General features: G+C 50.1%; 1 protein-coding gene across 4 annotated transcripts in view; it reads left to right on the top strand.

The window, feature by feature from the left end:
- Window positions 1-23,848, top strand: part of Tns3 (tensin 3) — a 244,712-nt gene that overhangs the window by 166,982 nt on the left and 53,882 nt on the right. For all 4 annotated transcript variants that reach the window (XM_076545949.1, XM_076545948.1, XM_076545950.1 and 1 more), the window contains one exon: window positions 9,715-10,971. In XM_076545949.1, the coding sequence (XP_076402064.1) occupies window positions 9,715-10,971 (1,257 nt within the window). The remainder of the gene's footprint in view (window positions 1-9,714; window positions 10,972-23,848) is intronic.

Below are 23,848 nucleotides of genomic sequence, written 5' to 3'. Positions count from 1 at the left end.
GAAGAGTGTGTTGGGTTCCCTGGAACTGGGGTTACAGGTAGTTGTGTGCTGTCGTGTAGGTACTGGGAACTGAACCCTGAACCTCTGCAACATTAGCAACTGCATGAACCCCTGAGCCATCTCTCCAGCCCCTTAATCTGTGGCTTCATAGATGTATCTTAAGAAGCAATTTGTGTATGTAGTTACCAGATGCTCTGGAGTACGCTGCTCACCTAGCTTGGGGCCCTGATGGGACACAGAAGTGAAATCTTACCAGAGTTTAGGTTGTTCTCCAGTGCTGACGTGCAGCACACATCCAGATGGTGTTGAGTCTGGGGCTGCCATCCAGCCTCCTTCTAGGTTACTGGCTTACATAGAAGGACAATGAGGGACAGAGAGACTGGGTGACTCGCCTGAGGTCACAAAGCTGGGGCCAATCAGAATGATTGTTACAGGAAATAAGAAGGGGGCAAAAGTGCACATAAATGTCTCCAATGAAAACCCACACAGAAGCTCTGTGCCACAAGGGAGGTGCAGGGGTCAAGCTTGGCACCCCAGCAATGTCATCCTACCCTTTCAGGGATATGGGAAGAGGGGACCGTGATGGCTACTCCAGCAATGACGTCCTACCCGTTCACGGGGGAACAAGGAGGAGTGATGAGACAGAACGGGAGGGTTAGAAGAAGAAAAGGGTCTACAGGGCAGGGGGTGAGGCCTGATGCCCCCAGTCTCACTTCTGTCTGCCTCTGCCCGCCGTGGTCTTAATGTGGGAGGAACGTTCTACAGCAATGCTAATACCAGTCAAGGTGGACATGTCTATGCGCCAAAACATCTCCACACCCCTTTGCGGCCTGCCCTCCTCTCTCTGGCCACCCTGATTTGTATCCTGGCCTGGCACCCCCACACTGTTACCTTCCTAGAGTCCCACAGTTGCAGCCTTTGAGCCTGGCTGTGCTCACTCCAGTGTAGCCTTCAGAGACCCACCCAGTAGGCTGCCAGTGGCCTTTCGTTCTTAAGAGCAGTCTTTTCTCCTTCTCACACAGCCTTCCTGGGAGGGCGATTGCTCTCAGGGTTTCACGATGAGGACCTGTGGCTGCCCCCACTTGTCTCACTGTTTGGATATTGAGTTGATTCAACTCAGTGGCCTCAAGTGAGTCACTTTAGGGCGGCCTGGAGACATGTCTGCATGACAGCCACTGGGGAGAGGCTGCCTGTTCCTTTAGGGTCCAGGGAGACCTCCCAACTGTAGTGGGAACCGAGGAGCCTAAGCCAGGAACAAAAGTCAAGCTCATTAGCTCATTAACTGAGAGAACAGAAACACTAACCGAGCATCAGCACATGTGCATTGAAAGCACTGAGATCTGACTTGGCACGATTAGCCGTCTTGAGAGTTAGGGAGGAAAACCCAGCATGCTGAGTGGTCTCCAGAGACTGAGGGTGTAGGAGTATGAATGTAGCATAGTTTGGGTACTTTATCTGTGGAGGCTAAAGAAAACATTCCTTTCCAAAATTAAATTGCTGGTTTTGTGTTTGGTTGGGATTGGAATGCAGTCTGAAGGAACCAAGAGACCCGACTTTTCAAGTAGGTGGGGGGTCTTAATTTCTGATGCTGTATTGGGTCAGCCTTAATTTTTTCCTTTTCTTTCTATTGTTGTATATATGGGGTTTTTAATCTTCATGTAGGTATATGTGCCATATGCAAGTGTGCCTGGTATCCAAGTAGGCCTTAAGAAGCTGCAGTGGTGGCGAGCTACCTTGTGGGCCATTCTGCTCTTGAGCACCAGGCCATCTCTTCATCCCCCAAGCTGGCCTTTAAAAATGACTTAGCACTAGTTCAGCTGCCCTGTGCTTCTGTTTCCATCTGTAACGTGGGCTTCCCAGTTCAGGTTAGTGGAGACTTGGCAATTGAGTCATTGTCCCTGGAGTCACAGGGACAGCAGTTTGTCCTTCAGTGTCACTTGAGTTACAGGAGAGGGGTGGTATGGGGTCATGGGTTACAGGAGAGGGGTGGTGTGGGGTCATGGGTTACAGGAGAGGGGTGGTGTGCGGTCATGGGTTACAGGAGAGGGGTGGTATGGGATCATGCAGGAGAGGGGTGGTGTGGGGTCATGGGTTACAGGAGAGGGGTGGTGTGGGGTCATGGGTTACAGGAGAGGGGTGGTGGAAATTCTGCAGCCCCTGGTTCAACTAGAACAGTCCTACTCTTTTTTCCCCTCAGTAGATTCTCCCACATGCCCACCTCCCTTCCATCAACTGTTTCTCCCTGTCCCCCAAGGGCTGAGTAGTTCTGAGCTCCAGGCATTGCAGGGATCTTTACATTTCATTTATAGCTGACAGTCAGCACAGGCTCAGAAAACACACACACACACACACACACACACAGAGTGGCTGGAGGGTGCGCAGGTTCTCTATTGAAGACATGTTTAGCTCCTTTGAAAAGTTGCTTTTTGAGCAAATCTGTCACAAAAACGGAACATGGGATCCATGAAGTCAGGGCACAAAGGAAATAAAGATTCCAGGCAGCTTCTTAGACACGTGAGCCTTGCGTTTCCTTGGTGTCAGTCAAGTTTCTACCGGAGGCAGGACCAGTCGGCAGTGTTGTGAGTCTCCAGGGTCTTGACATTGAGCCTTCTGAAGTCGGGAGCCACCCTCTCTTTTCTCAGCTGATTCTTCACACACGTGTGAGCACAGGTGTGCACTTTCCAGTGTCTTCAGCCAGGAAGGGAAGAGATTTTTTTTCATCCTTTTAAAAGATTATTTTTTACTCTTAACTATATGTGGGTGCTCATGTCTACATGTGGGTATGTGCATATGGGTACAGGTGCCTGCACAGACCACAGGTCCAGATCCCCTGGAGCTGGAGTTACAGGCAGTTGTGAGCTGCCTGATGTGTGAGTTCTGGGAACTGAACTCACGTCTACATGTTCATAACTGCTGTTTTTTTTTTTTTTTTTTAATCTCTCCACCCCCTTCATCTTGTTGTTGTTGATTTTGTTGTTGGTCTTTCCCATTTGAAATACTTTGTGGACGGCTCTCCCTGTTTGTGGGAAAGCCACATTTTCCAGGTAGGATTGGAGCTGGGCGTGGTGTCTCAGGCCTGTCATCCCAGCTCTGTGGGCTACTGAGGCGATACGTTTGTACATTCAGCGACTGCCTAAGCTGCAGGAGAAGTTTAAGGCTAACCTGGGCAATTTAGTGAGACCCTATCTTGCTAAAATAAAAAGGGGAAATGGGCTGCAATGTAGGTCTTTAGTAGAATAATTGCACAGTGTGTATAAGGCCCTGGATCCAAACTCTAGGACTGCGGAGATGGGAGAGAAGAGAAGAAGGGAGATAAAGAGAGAAGGAGGGAAGAGAGGAGGGAGGAAGGGAGGAGGGAGAGAGAGAGTGTGTAAGGCAGGGAGATTGGGGAGGAATGATGTCTCCCATGTGGAGATGGCGGGACATCTGTGGTTATGGTCTTCAAGGAAACGGGACTGTCCCATCTGTACGTTGTTCCCTCTGGTTCCTAGCCCGTAACCTCCCCAGTGTCACGCAGCATAAGTCATTCTGCACTGTATGTGTGTTTGATAACCAACCCTGGCTGCAGGGAAATCCTGACCGGTCAGCACCGGAGCTGCTTCTGAAGGGGAGGCCCTCTCGGCCTGCCTGGGCCGCCGAATGGAAGGGTTACCTTGGATGGAGTTGCGTCGAGCGTCTTCCCTCGTGTCGGGAAAGCTGGGGTTCCTGGGCAGGTCCTTCTTTGCCTCTGGTTGCTTAATCTCCATCTTCAAAATGAGGCTGGCTTCAGACTGCTCCCATGTGCTTGTCCTTTGCACTGTGGGAAAAGTAAAAACCCTACCATTTAAGCAATTACCCTTGTAGCTTCAGATTCCATATCCACAGAGCCAACTAATCAAGGGTTGAAATTAAAAAAACAAAAACAAAAACAAAAAAAACTCTGAATTTATAGAGACCCTTCTCCGTTGTCCTTATTCCATAGACAGTATAGTGATTATCTCACAGCTTTTGCTTTGAGGTGCTTTTAAGCACATGGGAGGTTGTGTGTAGATTATACACAAATGCTAAGGCATTTCAAATGAGGGCTTTTGAGAATCTGTGGGTACCAAAAGATAACTGATATAAAAGGAGGCAAGGGGCCTGCGAGTGACTGTAGTGCAGCTTCCGGAATCTTAAGTCTTACACTCCCATCCTCAAATACCAGCAGCTTAGGCAGCAGCACACTGTGTTCCCTATGAGAAGGGTGCTTGGAACCCTGCTGGACTCACCTTTTCTGCCCCTTGAGAACGAAGAACTCGGCTACCCCCAGGGCCCCAGAACCCAGGGAGGGGTTTGTTTGGCAACATCATTTCTTTGGTCTGGATGAAGAAAGTGAGGTTTGGCAACACTTTTCCAAACTAGAACCACATCATAAGGTGCTGCCTGCCTTAGGGAATGATGGATGTCCTTCAGTGCCTGCAGTGGTGAGGTGTAGGTTCCTCTTTGGGTTGGTTGGAGAGATTGCAACTGGCCGGTGCTCATACTGAAGTTTCATGTCTACTAGGATGCCCCTTTTGTCATCCGTAGCAATTTTTGCATTGTCTTAGACACGTGCTGTGATGAGATGTTGTTGCCCATATCGCTTAGCAACACTAGACACAGATGTGCACTCAGAGATGGTGAAAGCACATGGGACCAGAAATGGCATGGTACTATTCATTCTGCTTCTGCTGACCGACATGCTGTCTTCCTCTCTATTGCTCTGATTTCTCAGAGAATGGCTCACACATCCCTCACACCTTTGGCTACTGCCTCTTACTCTATGGGCATATTGAACTAACACTTACGGGTGTTGGTTTTCTTTAACTTTTTGGAGTCCGGAGGTTTGTTCACTCCAGGGACTTTTCTACCCCTGCGAAGGCCAGCCAGGAGAGTGAGGAGTGACTGCCAGCCCTGCCCTGCCTTGCATGGACAGTCAGACCTGTCTGGAAGAGTGTGGGGTAGCTGACTACAGATGGCCCAGGGCTGCTGGGCACATCTGCTTTTAGCCACCGTTATTGGCTGCCTGTGTGACTCAGGTTTTCTCATGTGATGATAAGCTGGGGACAGTCAGTCTCTCCATTGTTCAGTGACCACTGGATGTTTCTTGTGCCAGAGTACCAGAGGAAGCAAAGCAGAAGAAAACCCCTGCCTCAGAGCCAAGCATCTCAGAGTAGGTGTTAACATTGATGTCTGCTGTGCATAAGACAAAAATCCAGCAGGGAAGTGCATGTTGAGGAATGGGGAGCGCTGGGGGCAGTGAGCGCAAAGGCCCCCATGCAGGGGCCCTCCTTAGCAATCTGAGAGGAGTGGGGTGAGCAGTGAGAAAGGACTCTGAGGGAGCCCTTAGGCCTTCATCATTGTAGAAACATCTTTTCCATACTGCCCTTCTCAGGGGTCAGTGGGTCGAGCACTTCCAGTCCATTGCTTTCTAGTTCTAGTGACTTCATTGAAAGCTGGGATTGATTATTTCATTTTATCAGGGAGGAGCCGGGGCCAATCGGGATGTCCGGACTGGAAATGTCACAGGGAAATGGCAGAGCAAGGATCTGGTCCTGCAGGCTGAAAGAGAAGCTTAGGCTTCTAGTGTGTCCAGAGCTGAGCTTCTCACCCCTTTTGTCAAGAGGGTGACAAGTGGCACTTTGCCAGAAAACGGAGTGGGCACAGTGAGGACCGGAGCTGCCTGTTCTCCTCCCTGTGGGCCCTGCTGGAACCGTTGAGGAGCTGTAGCCCTGGGGCAGCTTCCTCAGCCTTCCTGGGCTCCCTGCCCTCCACATCCTCTAGCAGGAGATGCCAGCTGGGAAGCCTAGTATGCTTTTCGTGTAGACTTCTTGGGCATGTTGTGATGTTGAGAGTTAGCCGTGTATGCAACAGGAAGCTCAGGAGAGTCCAACATGCCTCTGGCTCTTGTTGGGGTTGGATGGCCCCTTTCTGTCCAGCCCTGGGGTTGCCCGTGGGAACACAGCCATATACTATCTGAGCTATGAGGATGTATAAGACCCTCTAAGGGCCTCAGAACTGGGCCAGGCTGAGATCAGGCTCACAGGCAGGGTAGATATCATGCTGTTTTCCTGCATCGCGGTCGGTTTAAAATTTCTCTTATTTGGGACTGCAGATATGGCTAAGTGGTTAAGAATGGATGCCGCTCTTTGTAGCACTTTGGAGTTTGGTTCCTAGTACATAGGTGGTGGCTCACTACCTCCTGTAACTCCAATTCCAAAGGATCTCATGTCCACTGCTGGCCTCTGCAACCGCTGTACCGTGCAAACTCCCCTGCTCCCATATGCACATAATTAAAAATTATAAAAACTCAAATTAAAAAAATACTGTTACTAATAAAAATAACAATAGGATGATTCATGACTGCCAGCCAAAAAAAATAGCCCATGCTTTCCATTTTCTAGGTCCTTCTTTGTGTGTTGTTCTTTGCGTAGGAACAGCCAGAAGATTGGCTCTAGAAGTTTGTTTGTCTGTTTTTTTTGTTTGTTTGTTTTTTGTTTTTGAGACAGGGTTTCTCTGTGTAGTGTTGGTGCCTGTCCTGGATCTCGCTCTGTAGACCAGGCTGGCCTCCAACTCACAGAGATCCACCTGGCTCTGCCTCCCCGAGTGCTGGGATTAAAGGGCCTCTAGAAGTTTTTGAAGGAACTTTTTTGGCTCCAATTCCAGTTTAAACTAGAAAATTAGAAGAATATTTTTACAGTTCATTCTTGCATTCCCTTTTCTTTTTAAGCCTGGGTACCATTTAATTAAGATTTATGGAGAACTCATACTTCAGGCCTTATGGAAGCTGTAAATGAACTGTCTTTGCAGCATGCACCCTGCCTTTGAATTGGGCAGACTTCTGCCCTTGGCTGTGTGTCCCAGTGATCTGTGATCTGTGCTCCGGCTGCCTGCCTTGTGCAGGGGACTGGAGTAGCAGCCACCTGGCATTCTTCCGTGTGTGTGTGTGTGTGTGTGTGTGTGTGTGTGTGTGTGTGTGTGTGTGTGTGTAGGAGCATAGTGTCTCTGTTTCTTATGGAGCAGAAACTTCTCATCAGTACATTTCTCAGACTGTGCAGAACAGAAGTCTGCTGGGTCTTCTGTGGTTGAGATTCCTGCAGCAGAACACCCTGATGCCAGGTGGAGCCGATGCTTCCATGGGGCCTATAAAGATGCTCCTGGTGTGCTGCCGTTAGTTCTGAGGCCAGCCTCCACACAGAATCACTTCCCACCTATTGTAGAGGGGATTTGAAGATCAAGGTGAACTCCCTGGTTGGTAGAGCCTGGGAATGAGCCATGGGCTTGAAGTTTTCAGGGGCTGTTCTTTTATACAACTTGAGTGATTCTGCACATGGGTGGTTGCATTGTATTCTTTGTAAAGGTGACACTCGCAAGTGACTTGGGGTTTAGGATCATCTTTCCAGGCATTTTTGTCTGAGGTTCACAGAGCTGAGTGTAGCATGTGCTTTCAGTCTCTTTGTGTCTGAAACCTGGCTCAGTGTCGCTTGCTGTGTTAGGGCCACCAATGGAACCTCAAGTATGTGCAGTCCCGGCCTTGTCTGTGCAGGTAGGTGGCGTCGAGCTGCAGGTGCACCCAGGCCCTGGAGCCTGGCTTCTGCGTGCCTCCCACTCCTGACAGCTGCTTAATCTTATTTACTCTCCTAGAGCTTCTGATCTTCCTAAACAAGCAATAACAATATGAAGGTCCATAACTCCACACCCCAGTCCAGCGTATGTGCCTGTCTCTACCTGCCTTCTGTCTGAAGATGTGGTCTATTTACAGCTTGTGTGTAGGATTCCTACCCCCCAGAGCTTCCCTCCCCCGAGTTCTACTTTAAGATGTGGTTGGGCTCTTCCAGGTTGCACTGCACTTTAGTTTGCTCCATCCCTGTCTCCTCTTCTCCGCGTGCTTGCCCTACAGTGCAGTTCAATTGAGAAGGGAGCCCAGGCTAAGCATGCTCTCGGAGCTGTGTTCTCGGGGCTCTGTGAGCATTTGGCACAGCACCCCATACCTTTCAGCCCCATTCCCAACATGTCAGCCCATCCCAATATTTCCAAAAATGACAGCAGCTGTTGAGTGTGACCAAGTGTCCAGCTGTACCCAGGGGCCATGAGACACATGCTCAGGACTAGTCTCTCCTGAACTGCTGTATGAATAGGCTCAATAGCTACCAGAAAGGCGGATGGTGGCTCAAGCCTTGAATCCTAGGTGCCTAAACGGCTTAGGTTTCTAGCCATCAGCAGCCCCCTTGCTGTGGAATGCCTGTGATTCCACAGTGCAGAGAGTCCAGGGAAATGGGGGAGGCTTACAGGGGAGATGTGCTGACTGTGAACTCCAGCTTATTTTTGGAAGATCTTGCTATGACACGCCCTGTGTGGCCAAAGCAATTACAGCTGCCAGTCAGCAGATCGTGGCTCATGAATCTCCATGTACAGCTGCCAGGGCCCTAATTAATAACAGCAGCAGGGGCTTCAGCTTTTCTGCCCACGTTGTTTGCATGACATTCCATGTGTGGTGCATGCGAGTTAGGCCCAAGGGATCCAAGGTCCTGACAGTTATCAGATGCCTGTGTTACCCAAGGATCTTGTGCTGTATCCACAGGCCCTGAGCCAGCCCAGTGCTGTCCCTTTCCATTCAGCTTTGTATTTCGATTTTAGCACATCCCAGAGTGTTGATAGGGTGTCAGGCTTCCCAGTGACATAGTGGATTGACTGATAGTTGGCACCCTGCATGCTCAAAAGATGTTAGATGTATGGATGGAAGTATAGATGAGCAGTTGATTCTTGGTGATTCATGAGCTGAGCTGGGCTTCACATTCAAAATAATGACATTAGTGAATCAAAGAGTGAGAAACCACCAAGCTTCTCTATAGATATGTATATTGTTGGTTGTTTTTTGTTTTTTTTGGGGGGGCACCACCCAGCTCCCAAATAAATCATACATGGAGGCTTATTCTTAATTATAAATGCCCAGTCTTAGCTTGGCTTGTTTCTTGACAGCTTTCCTTAACTTAAATTAGCCCATTTGTCTTTTGCCTTTGGGCTTTTCTTATTCTCTTACTTCTGTAAATCTTAATCTTACTTCATGGCTTGCTGTGTGTCTGGGTGGCTGGTCCCTGGAGCCCTCTTCCTTCTCTAGCTGCTTCTCTTCCTTTCAGATTCCTTCTTCTATTTATCCTCTCTGCCTGCCACCTCTGTCTATTTTTCTTTCCTGTCTCACTATTGGCTGTTCAGCTCTTTATTAGACCATAGGTGTTTTAGACAGGCACAGTAACACAGCTTCACAGAGTTAAACAAATGCAACATAAACAAGAGTAACACAGCTTAAAATAATACCCTATAGCATTTGTGTGTGTGTGTGTGTGTGTGTGTGTGTGTGTGTGTGTGTGTTATCCTGCATGGGTAGGTCAACATGAAGCTGGAGTATAGCTCATTTGGTAAAGCATTTAGTAGCATTCATGAGACCCTGGGTTCCATCCTCAGCGTGACAGAAAAAAAACAAAGTTGAAAAGGCCAAAACGATTTTATTCGAATATGTTTGATATATGCATCCTTTTTATTGATGCTCACTCTACAGAGGAGAGGTGGAGTTTGGGGACCCCCTGTTGAGCCCGCACCTGTTTACTGTTGAGGTGCATTGTAGAATCGCTCCTCTGTTTACATAACTGTACGCCCACTGTGGTAGGTGCTGTTCTCTTTGCTCCCTGGCTTATGGCCTGTCTCTCGCTTTCCCTACAGTGCTACACACACAGGGCCCAGTGGATGGAAGCCTGTATGCCAAGGTGAGGAAAAAGAGTGCCTCGGATTCTGGCATCCCTGGCAGCCCTCAGGGCATGCCAGCCACCAGCAGTCCAGACCACGGTGACCACACCCTGTCAGTCAGCAGCGACTCGGGTCACTCTACCGCCTCCGCCAGGACTGATAAGACAGAAGAGCGCCCAACCCCAGGAGCACAGAGGGGCCTGAGCCCTCAGGAGAAGGCTGAGCTGGACCAGCTACTCAGTGGATTTGGCCTGGAAGAGACTTCGAGCTCCCACAAAGACATGACTGATGTGCGCAGCAAGTATAGTGGGACGCGCCACGTGGTGCCGGCCCAGGTCCATGTGAATGGAGACGCTGCCCTAAAGGACCGAGAGACTGACATTCTAGATGATGAGATGCCCCACCATGATCTGCACAGTGTGGACAGTCTGGGTACCCTCTCCTCCTCTGAAGGGCCACAGTCAGCACACCTGGGCCCCTTCGCCTGCCTCAAGAGCAGCCAGAACTCCCTCCTGTCCGATGGCTTTGGCAATGGTGTTGGTGAAGATCACCATGGCGCCCTTTCTCCAGACCTAGGCCTCGGTGTGGACTCCCTTTATGACCGGGAGCGGATGTGTGGGGCCCGAGAGCCAAAACCGCTGCAGCCCCTGCTGAGGAAGCCCTCTGCACCCACCCCTCCACAGGCCTATGGGCAAAGCAACTATTCTACCCAGACCTGGGTGCGTCAGCAGCAGATGGTGGCTGCTCACCAGTACAGCTTTGCCCCGGATGGGGAGGCCAGGCTGGGCGGCCACAGTACAATGGACAGTGCCAGCCTTGCCCAGCCCCAACCCCACATCCCAGTCACTCCCACTCGTGCAGCCAGCAGCAGAGTGGCCATTCAAAGAGGCCCACTCAGCAATGGGCCAAATGCCCATGACACACAGCCACTCTGTCCGGGTAAAGCACTCCAGCCCAGATTTGCAGAGGACAAAGCCATGAATGGAGTCCATCAGGATCTGAACACGGGTCATTCCCCAGGCTCTCCCACTCTGGATATTGACCAGTCCATTGAGCAACTTAACAGGCTGATCCTGGAGCTGGACCCCACCTTTGAGCCCATCCCCACACACATGAATGCCCTGGGCGTCTCAGCCAATGGCTCTGTGTGTCCTGATGGCGTGGGAAGTGGGCTCCGGTGTGGCGGCAGGCTGGACCCTGTGGAAGTCCCTGGCCGGAGCCCTGGCCGACAAGGTGAGCGGATGGGATGCTGATGTCAGGTAGGAAGTTGTCCAGGTGGGAATTTGGATTTGCTGAAACTTATTTCCTTGGCAGTTTCTACTCTAATGAGCCATGACCTAGAATCCCAGTGGTACCTTGGTACGGTGGGAGCTGGGTAGCAGATCTGAATGGTGGGAAGAAAGAGGTGCAAAGCTTGCCTATAAAGATGGCTGAGGGCCGGGATTGGGCCCCTTGAAGAGGGATGTCGATGTCTTATTTCACACACTTTGTCACATCTCTTGCGGAGTGCAGCTGGCCATCTGAGAGCACCAGGTAGCCTGATCCATATTCCTCTGCCACCTGCTGGCTGTGTGGTTCAGAACCTTTGCATAGATTCTCTGATCCTCAGTTTCCACATCTGAAGAATAAGCAACAATGAAACTTTTCTCAGTTCAGGAATGTTCCTTTAGGAAGAGGGTCAGGCCTCTCAGTGAGTTAGAAGAATGGATGGGCTCTGGAGTCATCCTTGCAGGAACAAGAGGTCTGATCAAGCAGTCAGGGTATGTAAACTGTCATATTTACACATAAGGGTCCAAGTTCCTGAGACACCATGTAGGCTGTTCATAGATGGTAGCAGCCACCATGTGTTAGAGAGAAGTTTGGCTGTAGAGGGCTGAGGGAGACAGGCACACAGGGCAGAAAGCGGAGAGTGTTGCGTGGCCCCAGAGAAGCTCAGGGAGAGCAGATCCAGGTTCTCGGGTTCAGAGAACCATGATCTAGAGCCAAGACCGTGGGCCTAGGCCCAGCAAGGGTGACAGCCTGGGTGTAAGGACCATCTATGTGCTGTACCCTCTGAAGCAGATGAGCGCTGGCCAACTGCCGTGAGAGAGAACGGTGTGGGCCTTTCTACCTGAGAACCAGGGGAGCTAGACAACAGGGCAGGGCCTTTCTGGGAAGGCCAAGGTTGGTGGTAGTGGACAGTGGCCTCTGGCCAAGTCTGTGGGAGGGTTTCTTGCAGACTGCATCAGTCTGATGAGGCTTGCGTTAGGATCAAGTTACAGTCTGATGTCCCCAGTGTGAACATGAGCTAAGAGGGTTTGAGAGCTGGTGGAGTTCCTTTGTCTTTGGATGAAAAGGCAAGCCAAAGTGTGTGACATGGGCGGCGGTGCATCCTGAGAAGGGGTCTGGGAGATAACGGAAGGGACAAGCTTTGGTCTGGAATCTACACAAGGTTATCCCTGGAGGAGGCTGACCAAGGTGTGGTCTCTATGCGAGGGTGATGAAGTGGCTGCAGGAGGTGGCAGGTAAGATGAGTCATGGGTGTTATTAGGAGCCAGGGCCAGGAGGGCAAGAAAGACGATACAAAAGGCTCTCAACCATTTTTTCCTCTCATGAGTACTTCTCTGTGCTTCTCAGAGAGTCCGTGAGCATCCCCTTAGTTTGTGTGCTAATGATGTTGATGCTAGAAGCCCCTGAGTGTGCTGAATCTTGCTTTGGGGTCCTAGCAGAATGGCTTTATTCATCTTCCAAGGACTCTTGCTACAAGAGCCTGTCCCCACCTTGCTGTGACGTTTGTGGAGGTTAGTAGGTAATGACAGGTCCTGAGTTCACATGGACCCTGTGGTATAGACCCATGGTCTCTGCCCTCTTCGGATGATTGCAGCCTAGCTGATGTCTGGATCCCTCTTCAGGCAGGAGTAGAACCTTGCAGTGTGGATCCTAGCTAACATCAGAGTTGCATGGGCTGCCAGCTAACTGGCATGCTGCCATTATTAAAGGACAGGGCTACTGTGACTTTTCAATCACGCTGTCTGTAGGAAGCAAACACTATCCCAGTGTCTGATGACGAGGTATGAAGAAAAGCCAGGTTATATTTCCTGTCCCATGCTGGGATCCATCACTGGACACATAGCAGAATATTCTAGTTGTTTGGAGTGGCTGGTAGGTATGTGTCACACCTGGGGGGGGGGTGAAAAGAGTGAAGGCTTCTTCCATGGGACAGCTCTGAGGCTATGGTACAGCCATTAACAACCCCAGGCCCCATGACATAAAGAATAGCAGTGACTAAGGTCAGTTCTCGTAGGTGCGTGAGCTCATTGAATTTAATACTTTCAGGAAAATCAGAGTTCTAAGGTTTGAGTGGAAACCAAACTCTGTACGACATTTGTTTAACAATTGTTCTTGGGAGATGGTATTTGGGAAGGTGAAATCAAAAGCTTTCCCTCAGGAACAAAATGTCTCCTGAGGTTTAGAAAAATTTGCAGCTTTTGTGTGGTATATACGGGCAGACACAGGACACAGGCTCAGGTGACTATTTTCTTGTTGACTGGTACAGGGCCAGGGACTGGAGAGCATCACTTTGTGGCTTCCACCCTCACACTGGCCATTATTAAATTACTGAAGAAATGGGTCATGTTACTAACTGGAGTTTTATTTTAATCTTCGATCCTCTTTAGTTCCTTTTCTTATAAACATAAGTATAATTTTCAAACTAAATAACTTTCCTACTTAAACAATGGATTAGTAATTTATTAATCTATCTATGACAATCCTTTGGAACCATAGTGGTGTCATATTATCTATCTATCTATCTATCTATCTATCTATCTATCTATCTATCTATCTATCTATCTATATCACACACACACACAAAGCATACAGACATACACACATATGTATGTGTGTGTGTGTATCCCATGTATGTGTATGTATGTATATATATCTCAAAACTGAGACTTGACCCTGAAGGTGTTTTTGAAATTTAGAATCCTATTGCAAATGGGATGCTGTCCCCCAGCAGCAGCAGTGAGCACAGAAGGGAAGCTCAGCATGAGGACAGGGCTGAGCTGGTGACACCCTTCCTGTAGCCAGCTCTTCCTCCAAGACAGGCTTCCTGTGTCAGGTCAGTACTCAGCTCCCAAATGCAGCCAGCCTGAGTCTTGTACTCTGCTTCATATAGGAAGCCTGGGTGTGGTGCTGGCAGCCACCACACAGCCCGCACAGCAGGCTCTGGCATCTCAATTCAGGATATCTTGTTTTGATGAAATCCCATCAAAAGAATACTGATGTACTTACTCCACCTAGGTGAGGAAGGGGGCAGTCTTTCCTCCCTGGCAGGTAGAGAGAATTCTAGGACCCTGATATTCTTAAATTTTGTAATTGAATTTAAAAGTTTCATTTATTTTTACATTTTTTACGTGTGTAGGTATTTTGCATGCCAGTGTGTCTGTGCGCCACTTGCAGATCTGGTAACTGCAGAGTTCAGAAGACGATGTCAGACCCTCTGGAACTGGAGCTATAGAAGATTGTTAGTCACTGTGTGGGTGCTGGGAATCAAACGCAGGTCCTCTGGAAGAGCAGGTGGTGCTTTTAACCACTGAGCCACCTCTAGCTCCTGGTCTTAAGATTTAAATTTCAGTGATCCTGTTTCCATCTCTGAATGGAAAAGTTTAGTAATAAGTGACGTAAAACAATATCCAGACATCAGCAGATAAATTCAGAAAAGTACCAATGGCTAAGCAGCTGGTTTTGAACCCCTGGAAGTTCTGTGGTGTTATAAAACCCTCTCTCTACTTTAAACAATTCCCAGGTCTGTTTGCCCAGGCCTGTTTCCTCCGTCAGTTGAGTGGGGAGGGGAGTGAGGGCTGCTGAGCTAGGGTCCTCTGTGCAGGGCTGTCAGTTGGAGTGTGCTGAGTAGGAAGGACCCAGTGAGGCTGCAAAGCTTCATGTCGTCCCCAGGACATTGCTGTGCATGAAACCTGGCCCCATTATGGATGTGGAATTGCCTGCTGACGGCCTTTCTCAGTCTTGTACACACGTGGAGATTCTGGGCTGTGAAATTCCCAGAATTCTGTTTCTTCCCCATGCTCTCCTCCTCCTCCTCTCTGGCCCACCTTCCATCCTGATCTCGATGCCAGCTCCTACTGAGCTCTCAATTCTGGCTAGAGATTCAGATCCACTCTAGGATACTGGCTGGGGCTTTAGCATTCCCAAGTCAGTAAGATCCTTCACTTTCCAGGTCACGTTTTGAATTGGAGAAAGCTGCCATCTTGTAGTAAGGAGTTGAGAGCAACGACTCTGCCGGAACTCCTCCTGAGGATTGTAGTATTCCCGCAGAACTGTGTAGCTCGACTCACACCAGCTCTGAAGGCAGCGAGCGGCAGGCAGTCTGCCCCCTCTGTGGGTGGGTCTGGTTATTTCTGAAAAGAGACCACATTTGAAGGCTGAGTGCATCTGAGGTGTTTCTCTCAGAGTGCGGTAGAAATAATGGTACTTCCATGGCTGCAGCTAGTGCAGGTGATGGATACAGTGATGGTGCTGATGGAAAACATAGTAGTTCGGATCTTACATGCCTTCCAAAGGTCCACGTGATAAATACTTGCTCCCTGAAGGTGCCATTGGGATACGGTGGAAACTTTAAACAGCGGGGCCTAGCAGGTCTTTAGGTGGTTGAGGGTGTGCCTTTGAAGAGAATAGTAGAAGTCCTGTCCTTCTTTTTCTCTTCTCCTTTGCTCTCTGGCTGTGAATAATGATTTGACTTTGCTATGCTCCTCTACTGTGATAGCTTTAGGACCGAAGCAATAGAGCCAACTGATTATAGACTGAAGTCTATAAAGTCCTGTGCCAAAATGAACCTTTGTACTTATTCTTTCCAGTGTAGTTATCGCTGCTATTTGTTGGCGATGAAAGCTAACATGGGATTTTTGGTCTAGCTAGAAATTCATTCTGCTGGACTTTCTTTTCTAGAAGTATTCTTTTGTTGTTGCTGGTTGGTTTGGGGATGTTTGTTTGGTAATTTTTGTGGAATTTCCTCCATAGAGAGTCATGCCATTTGTAAGAAGAGGCAGAAATGATGGTGGTGGTGATGGTGGTGGTGTTGATGGTGATGATGATGGTGGTGATGGTGATGATGGTGGTGGTAATGGTGATGGTAGTGGTAGTGATGATGATGGTGCTGGTGGTGCTGGTGGTAGTGATGGTGGTGATGGTGATGATGGTGGTGGTAGTGATGGTGATGGTGGTGGTAGTGATGGTGATGGTGGTGGTAGTGATGGTGGTGGTAGTGATGGTGATGGTGGTGGTGATGATGGTGGTGGTAGTGACGATGATGGTGGTAGTGGTGAGAATCATGACTGTAGTGGTGGTATTGGTGGTGGAAGTGGTGATGTTGGTGGTAGCAGTGGTGAAGGTGACTATAGTGATGGTGGTGGTAATGGTGACTGTGATCATGGTGGTCGTGCAGGGGTGGTCATGATGACGACAGTATTAATCCCCTCTGAGTACTCCCTCTGTCCACCTGTCAACTCTGTATCTCTTGGCCATGCCCTTGTTCTGCTGTAGTCGGTCCCCTCACCAGCAGGCTGTGGTTTCTGGACTGGGGTAAACGCTGCAGAGATATCTGTGAACAGAGAACTTCTCGTCAGGCGACAGTGCAGAGCCTCCCTCCCTAGCTGCTCTGCCAGACGGACACTGAGGTGAGGATGGTCGGGATTTATGAGGTACCCCATCTCCACTGTAGGACCAGAGAGGCTGGCCGGGGTGAGGAGCCAGCTTTGGCACCCGAGACCCACTGAGCACTGTTTGTGCTGACTACAGTGTTACATCCCGCCTAAAACCAGGTGAGGGCAAGCAGTTCATTTGGGGATTTTGCTGCCTCGAAGTGCCCACTCCCCAGTAAGACTGCTCCCTCACTCTGGTGTGATGGACTCTGACTGTACCTTATTTGAGAGCCCCAGATGTTGCTTCATTGCCAGAACCCCAGCCTCTGCCTCCCCCAACTCCAATTCAGCCTGTGAGTGGGCAGCTTTCCTGGATCACAGCCTTTAAGCGGCAGTGGAATGGCCGGGCTGCCTGGGTAACCAGAGACGTGAGCCAGAGTACGAAGCCTGTCCTTCTATGCATGACAAAAGGCTGGCTGCTAAATCCATACCTTGGGGACTTCTTGCTTCATGCTGTTAATAAAATACTTCATTTTTGTTACATTAGGCTCAGTGCCCTGGTGACAGGAGCCTGGCAGGCACTTCTTGCAGATAGCATCCTAGCCTTCCTGCCTGTGCTGTGGGAGGAGTGTGTGAAGCTTCAAAAGCCAGCCCTTGTGTGCTTCTGATGGCAGGGACCAGAGACACGTGGAAGAGGAGAGCCCCACACGATTTACCTTCGCTAACACCTTTCAGTCACCGTCACCACTAGCAAGTCAAGGAATCTAGGGGGTGCTCCATGAGACCCTCATAGCCAGGCCTGGCAGGGATACTGGCCAGGTAGATGTTCCCAAAGGGATGTTGGGGGAAGCCTAGTTAGTGCTAAACAACAAGTACCAGCAGAGGTGTCAGGAAATAATGCTGGATGGGCAGGGTGGGCCCCACCACAGGTTCAGACTTGTGTTCAAGGAGCCCCAAGGGTGAGCCATGGACCCTTGGGCAGCTTAAGGCTTGTCTATACAATCGCTGTCCCATCCATGGCGAAGGTGGATGTGACAGGGGACACTGTGGGTAGGACTCGGTTATGAGTCAGGGGTCATGGCTCAGAGACATCAGAAGGGTGGGACTAGGTGCATGAAAATGCCGTGGGTTGTGTTTGCTTCCAGCTCTGCCTGGGGATTTGTCCCTGCAGGGGTAAGGAGCTACTGGGTCACAGTGCTTCTAGCAATGCTACACATTGTACAGCCACTTCCATTATGTGGTTTCTGAACTGTCCCCATTCCCCCCAGAGAAGACTTCTACCCATTAGCACTCCCTTTCCACCCACCCAACCTCAGCCCTCTGCATGCTAACCTTCCTGTCTCCCTAGATGTTCTTGCTTTTTATATAAATGCAAGTGTATATGATGTGGCCCTTCTTGGCTGGTTTCTTTTTACATTATTTTCAAAGGTCTGTGACTGTTGGAGACTCATTCTTGTTTATGGCTAAACAATACTCCATAGTTCATCTGTCTTCAGACACTAGGATTCCATCAGCATTTTTGGCTATTGTGAATATTGTTATGCCTGTGGATGCATACATACCTGTTGGAATACCTATTTGCTTCTCACTAAATGTGGATTTACTGGGCCATGGGGCAGTTCTTGCTGAGTTTGCTAGGAAAGTGCCACTTAGATGTTTTAAAGTCTCTTTGAAGACTAACCAGCCCGTCGGTGGACAGGGTCATCTTCAGAAACTTGGAGCTCTCAATGTAGTAGAAACATGTGGTCTGTTATCTCATAAGGGACCCAGGTTCTGGGAAGGCCATCCTCAGGGAGAACTGCCTTTTGTGGTCTTCCATGTGATGGAGATCAAATCCTTTGTCTCCATCAGGATAAAGAGGCTCTGACAGTTCCCAAGCTTGGTGAGGTCAGCCGTGTGCTGTCATTTCTGGTTCTACCACATGGCCTTTGTGCCATGACATGGGCATTGACTGAGGGAAGTGTCTTGCCCTCTGTAGCTGTAGTAGAGGAGGTTACTTAAACATAAAAGGGAGGAATCAGAACTGCGTCCCGAAACCCTCCTGGTGAGTGGAATCTCTCAGATGTGAGTGATGGTTGACGTTACCAGAATCCCCTTTGTAGCTTGGAACTCTTTACAACTCTACGCAGAGTTCATTCAGCATTGTGGTAGATAATTGTTGCATGAGAAAGATGTTCTTCCCAGATTTGGGGATATGTTATCTCCCTTTCAAATATACCTTCACCTAATCAAGCACTTGCAGGATTCCCAGGGGAACACATCTTCAGTTCCATTTCCTTCCTCTGTCATAACTTTGCAGAAGTCTCCTTTCCCTGTTAGGAGCAGGTTAGGAACAGAGACTGGGAAGAGGGGATGGCCCTGTGTATACCCAGAGGGCTTTCCTGCCCTCTTCCTGACATGTCACTCAGCACTTGGGCTGCCAATGTCCTACCCATTCGTGCCACCTGCTCTTGAGGAACATGCCCACCAGGTGACTGGGGCCACTGAGCCTGTCTCTGTTCAGCTTGCCGAAAGAGAACTCTTCAGTTCATTTCAGGGAACACTTGAGCTGAACTGTCCTCATCACACCAGCCTTTGTCCAGTCACTGTCTGTAGAGGTTATGCTTATTTATCCAAGTGAGCTGAAATCAGGAGGCCCCCACCTCAGCAGAAATACCTCATGGTATTTGTTTTCATTCCCAGGAATGTGAGGGAGTTTCCGAAACCACCCACATGCCATGTGGTGCCAGGCTTGCTTTTTTGTTCTTACATGATCCTGTAGAGAAGAATTAATCACTTATGGGTGCTTCCTTCTCCAGGGTCCCAGGTAGAAAATAAAGACCATGTTTGAAAATGGATCACGTTCTAGGACCTGTTCCCTGTCCTTTTTATTAGTTATGCTTGTTTCTGTGTCTATGTAAGATGCTCAGTGCATTCTGATATACACCATTGAGGTACTCAGTGTGGTCAAGCAAGTTAGCATATCCATTTCACTGCATGCCTGTGCAGAGTGCTGCTAAGAGTCCATGAGTCCACCATCATCTCGGTGTTACACACTGATTTCTTGCTAAGACGTTGACTCCATCCATTCTTTGCACTGCACTCTGTGACCACCCATGGGCTTTCTGGATGCTGGTGCTCATGATGCCCACTCGTGCTTCTGGCTGCAAAGGGAGGCTGACTGGCCTGGTACAGCCCAAGTGTTTGAAGTACTTGATGCTCAGTTAATGACTCCTGGGTTCAGACCTGCAGTGCTTACAAGCTGAGAGCTTGACATTCATGTCCTGACTCCAAGGGAAGAGGCAGGTGTAGAAGAAGAAGGGTAAAGCCCACCCTGGGGGATCTTAGTGACATACTGCTGCAGAACCACATGTTTACAATCACAGTTTTGAACGTAGATGTGTATCTAGTCACTCCTCCCATGACTCATTGAGGCTGGGATGTTCTCCTAGGTTGGTTCCAATGGGGCCAGAGTTTGGGGCCTTGCTGTGCAGGATGTAGAGGACAGCCAGTGGTATTGCCCCATCAGCTGCCTCCCGCTAGGACTGGTAGCTTTATTTTAGCAACAGAGTGGGCCATGTACCCCACCAAGGAGAGGATTCTACCCTGAAAAGTCAGTGTGGGTGTCCTGATGTCTCCTGCTCGGCACCCCTCTCCCTCTTTCCAGAAAGGCCAGGTGACACTAAGAAGCATCTGCATGGCCCATGGCAGCATTGAAGGACACAGCTGAATGAGACCCGTGAGGAAGGGTTTTGTACCAACCACATCCACAATTGGGAGTTTGGTGCATTTGAACAAGTGCAGAACTGCCAAGGAGCATTGTGGGAGATTTCTTCTAAAAGGTAGTTTTCCAGCTAAGTGATCTAAACCTCACCCCCCCCCCCCCAAGCATATACCCAGGGATTCCCAATGGCAAGCTCATCTATCCTGGGCTGTCATGGACTCAGTCCTGCATGTTAACCCAGTACCTGACAATCTTGGCCTGGACACAGTGCTTGTGGGCTCTTTGTGTCTCCAGATGAGGTGCTTGAGGGAGTTCCCGGTCATGATCTCCCCACTATCATGGTGCCCACTAGCTTGGCTGTTTTTGCTCTGCTACCACACTGCCCACATGACTGCCTGGCCTTGGAATGCTACAGGGCTCTGTCCCCATGTGCGTTCTCAGTGACTTAGCATTGGCTTCTCCCTCTCTCTGAGGTTCTGTACACCCCATAGACCCATGGCAATCTCAGCTCCTGTTTTTCTTGCCAAGGTCTCTGGTGGTCCCGGGCAGTGCTCAGAAGGTGTCTTCACATATCAGTGCATTGACTTTGGGAGTCACAGTGAAGAGCACATAGGGACTCAGGTCTTGAGCTCTAGCCTGAAGTCCGGTGGGTCCCTAGGGCCAGGTGGAAGGCTGGCCCACACAAGGACAGCTGAATGCTCAGAGGAGCTGGCGGGGTTGATGGCGGAGTCGAGAGCGAGGTTGGGTGACCAGTCATCCTGCCACAGCAAAGCATGTCACCACATGGCTGCTTGTCTGTCCCTCCCTCCATGGGAAGCCCAGCTGAACAAGGCTCATCACCAGAGTTGCTCACTTAGGCCTGAAGTGGCCTCTCTGTCCCCAGCTCTCTGAGCTTTTGGAAGCGCCAGGGTCCAGGTAAAGTTTTCTTTTTACTGCCGGGGTACACGCTGGAAGCAGGTGCAGCTCCCTACGACAACTGAGCTCCAGCAGGCACAGGTGGGAAGGGAGCCAAGCGGCCCCAGCAGGTGCAGGTGATGGGAGAGGCCCTTTGCCTGCAAATATTCCCCGATGCCTGGTTTCTCCCTCTTCTCCCTTGGCTCGTCTCAGAACCTAGACGAGTAGTGTGCATGTAGGGCCGCGCCAAACCATGAGAAAGCTCCCTCAAGCCAGCACAGCTCCTCTTCGTTTCCATGTCAGACAAGCACCAGCAGCGACAGCCACACCTTAGTGCCCACCAGCATTCCCTGCTCCTCCCCTCCCCCACCCCCTCCCCTCCTCCCCTCCTCTCCCCTTCCCTCTCCCTTCTCCTCCTCCCCTCCTCTCCCCTCCCCTCTCCCTTCTCCTCCTCCCCTCCTCTCCCTCCACTCCCCTCATCCCCTTCCCCTCCTCCCTTCTCCTCTTGTCCTCTCCCCTCCCCTTTTCCCGAATTTGACTTCGTACAGGAAAATGAGCAGTAAAGAATGTCGCCGCCACGTGTATAGCATGGATTTGACAGCTCTGTTCAGAGAGTAGATTTACCATTTCCTCATTGACTCATGAAGTATTTTGCTATTCAGTTAGTTGCCCAAGCCCATCGGGTCAGCTCTGCACTGGAGATCTGAAGTCAGTTTGCAGTCATTATACTATAAACCAACGAAAGCTGCTATTTCTGCTACTGCAGATGTGGAATACCAGCCATAGAGGGAAACAGGCGGCACTGATGCGGCCCCTCCCTAGGGTCCTGCTAGGACAGTGGTTCTCAACTTTCCTAATGCTGTGACCCTTTAATACAGTTCCTCATGTTGTGGTGACCCCCACCCATAAAATTATTTCCGTTGCTACTTCATAACTGTAATGAGTGAATCGTACCATAAATATCTGTGTTTTCCGATGGTCTTAGGTGACCCCTGTGAAAGGTTGTTTGATCATCCCCAAAGGGGTCATGGCTCACAGATTGAGAACTGCTTTGCTAGGAGCTGGCAGATAGATAGACCCAGGGCTACCCTGAGCAGTGGGAAGACAAAGGGTGGTGCATAGTGATGCTTTCATGTTAGTGCGAAGAGTATAACCTAATGGACATAAATGACTTATTCCCCAGCAGATGCTCACAAGCTGAGCCTAGAGTAGAAAAAGAAACAAACAAGCTATGTGTCTTCCTTACTCTGTGGCACTGTTCCCAGGGAAGGGAGGGCTGGGAGCATGTGTCTGACAAACCATCATGGGCTCTTTCAGGGAGGCCTGAGGAGTCAGCCTTCAGCATAGGCTGCTGACCAGGTCATCTGTCCCTCATCTGTCGCTTCATCCTCCATCTCCTGCCCTCCTATTGCTTACCCACTCATAGGCACCCAGTCCTCCAGAGCATCAGTGGGGATGGACATCAGAGCTGAGATCTGACATGATGGTTAGGCGGCTGTTTCCACATCTACCCTCAGTGACGAAGCTCAGCCCAAGGGAGGCAGGGGCGAGAGATAACCCTGCTTACTGTTCCAGTCTTTCTAAAGAGAGGTGGCCTGCTTGCCAGGCACTGGAGATAGTAGATAGTAAATAAAACACGTAGAGAAATGTCCCTGCAGCAGCCAGCCTCCCTCCAGGCCTCTGAATCACTAGAGTGAGAGGTAAAAATGTCTGGTGGCTTCTGTGTCTTTTCTACCTGGGAACATTGGCCCTGAGAAGCCCTGATGTAGTGAGAGTTGCCAGGCTGAAGTGGCGGTGCCTGCATTTTTCTTGGGGTAGTCCCTAGCCCGATCTTTCTTCTGAGGCTCTGGTGTTTGTGTTTGAGGCTAAGGATCTTGGCATACTCACTGTCATAGGGTCATTGTAGGCCTTAAGGAGGAGTTATCAGCGCAAGGTGTTTGGTAGGTGAGGAATGCTCCCTGCAAGAAGGGAAGCCTTACACCACACCTGCCTCCGTAACCCCTGGAAGTGGAAATGCTGGGGATTCCTCATCTGGGAAGAAGTGCATTTCTAGGAATGCCCAGCACCCTACTTCCTGATAGCAGCCTTCAAATGGGGAGTCTTGTAGCACCCAGGAGTGTGGACCCGCAGAAGTGGGGTGGGGGTGCTGAAGTGCCCACCCACCCCAGTATGGAGAGCACAAAACCCAAGCCTTGCCTCTTACAGGTGTGCAGGCAGAGGCCATGTCAATATGGAGGTCAGTGTGTGAATGTGAATGCATGACAGTGTGGGAGGCTGTGGGGGAGACAGATGCATGAGTGTGAGGTGTAAGAGAGTGCCCATGTGGCGTGTGTCTGAGTAGCCATGTGTGGGAATGGGGGAGAGAAGGTGTGACTCGGTGTCAGAGAGTGTGTTGATGAGAGACTGGGTATGTGGCATGTGTCAGCATGTGAGAGCGAGTGTATGTGACAGTGAATGTGGGCGTGTCACACGAACCTGTGCGTGACAGCTGAGTGTGAGGAACTGAAGGACAATGGTTGTGTAAGAGACCATGCCCATCCCCGTGGATGTTCTTGGACCACTCAGTTCCTGGGCCTCGTTCAGTTCTCAAGCATAGGGTCCCCACCCTTGGGAATTCTCTCTTGCCCTGTCACCTCCCACTGCTGAGGAGGAGCAGCTGCCATAGGGTCTCTGCTGTAGATGCTGTGGGTGCCTAGTGGAGACAGAGCTGCTGGAGTGTTCCGGCTCGAGGTGTGGCCTCGGGCCTAGGCTTAAGCTCTGCTCTCTCACTGTACTTGCTGAGCTGCCTTGGGTCTGTTGTGGCACCTAACTTCGGCATCACCTTGCCTGACAAATAGGAAGACCAGGTCCTGCCTTGGAACTGTTAGACCTCTCT

Source organism: Peromyscus maniculatus, chromosome 10, assembly GCF_049852395.1.
Source record: "Peromyscus maniculatus bairdii isolate BWxNUB_F1_BW_parent chromosome 10, HU_Pman_BW_mat_3.1, whole genome shotgun sequence".
Taxonomy (NCBI): domain Eukaryota; kingdom Metazoa; phylum Chordata; class Mammalia; order Rodentia; family Cricetidae; genus Peromyscus; species Peromyscus maniculatus.
Note: the sequence above shows the minus strand (reverse complement) of the source record. Positions and strands in the feature narration are given on the sequence as shown.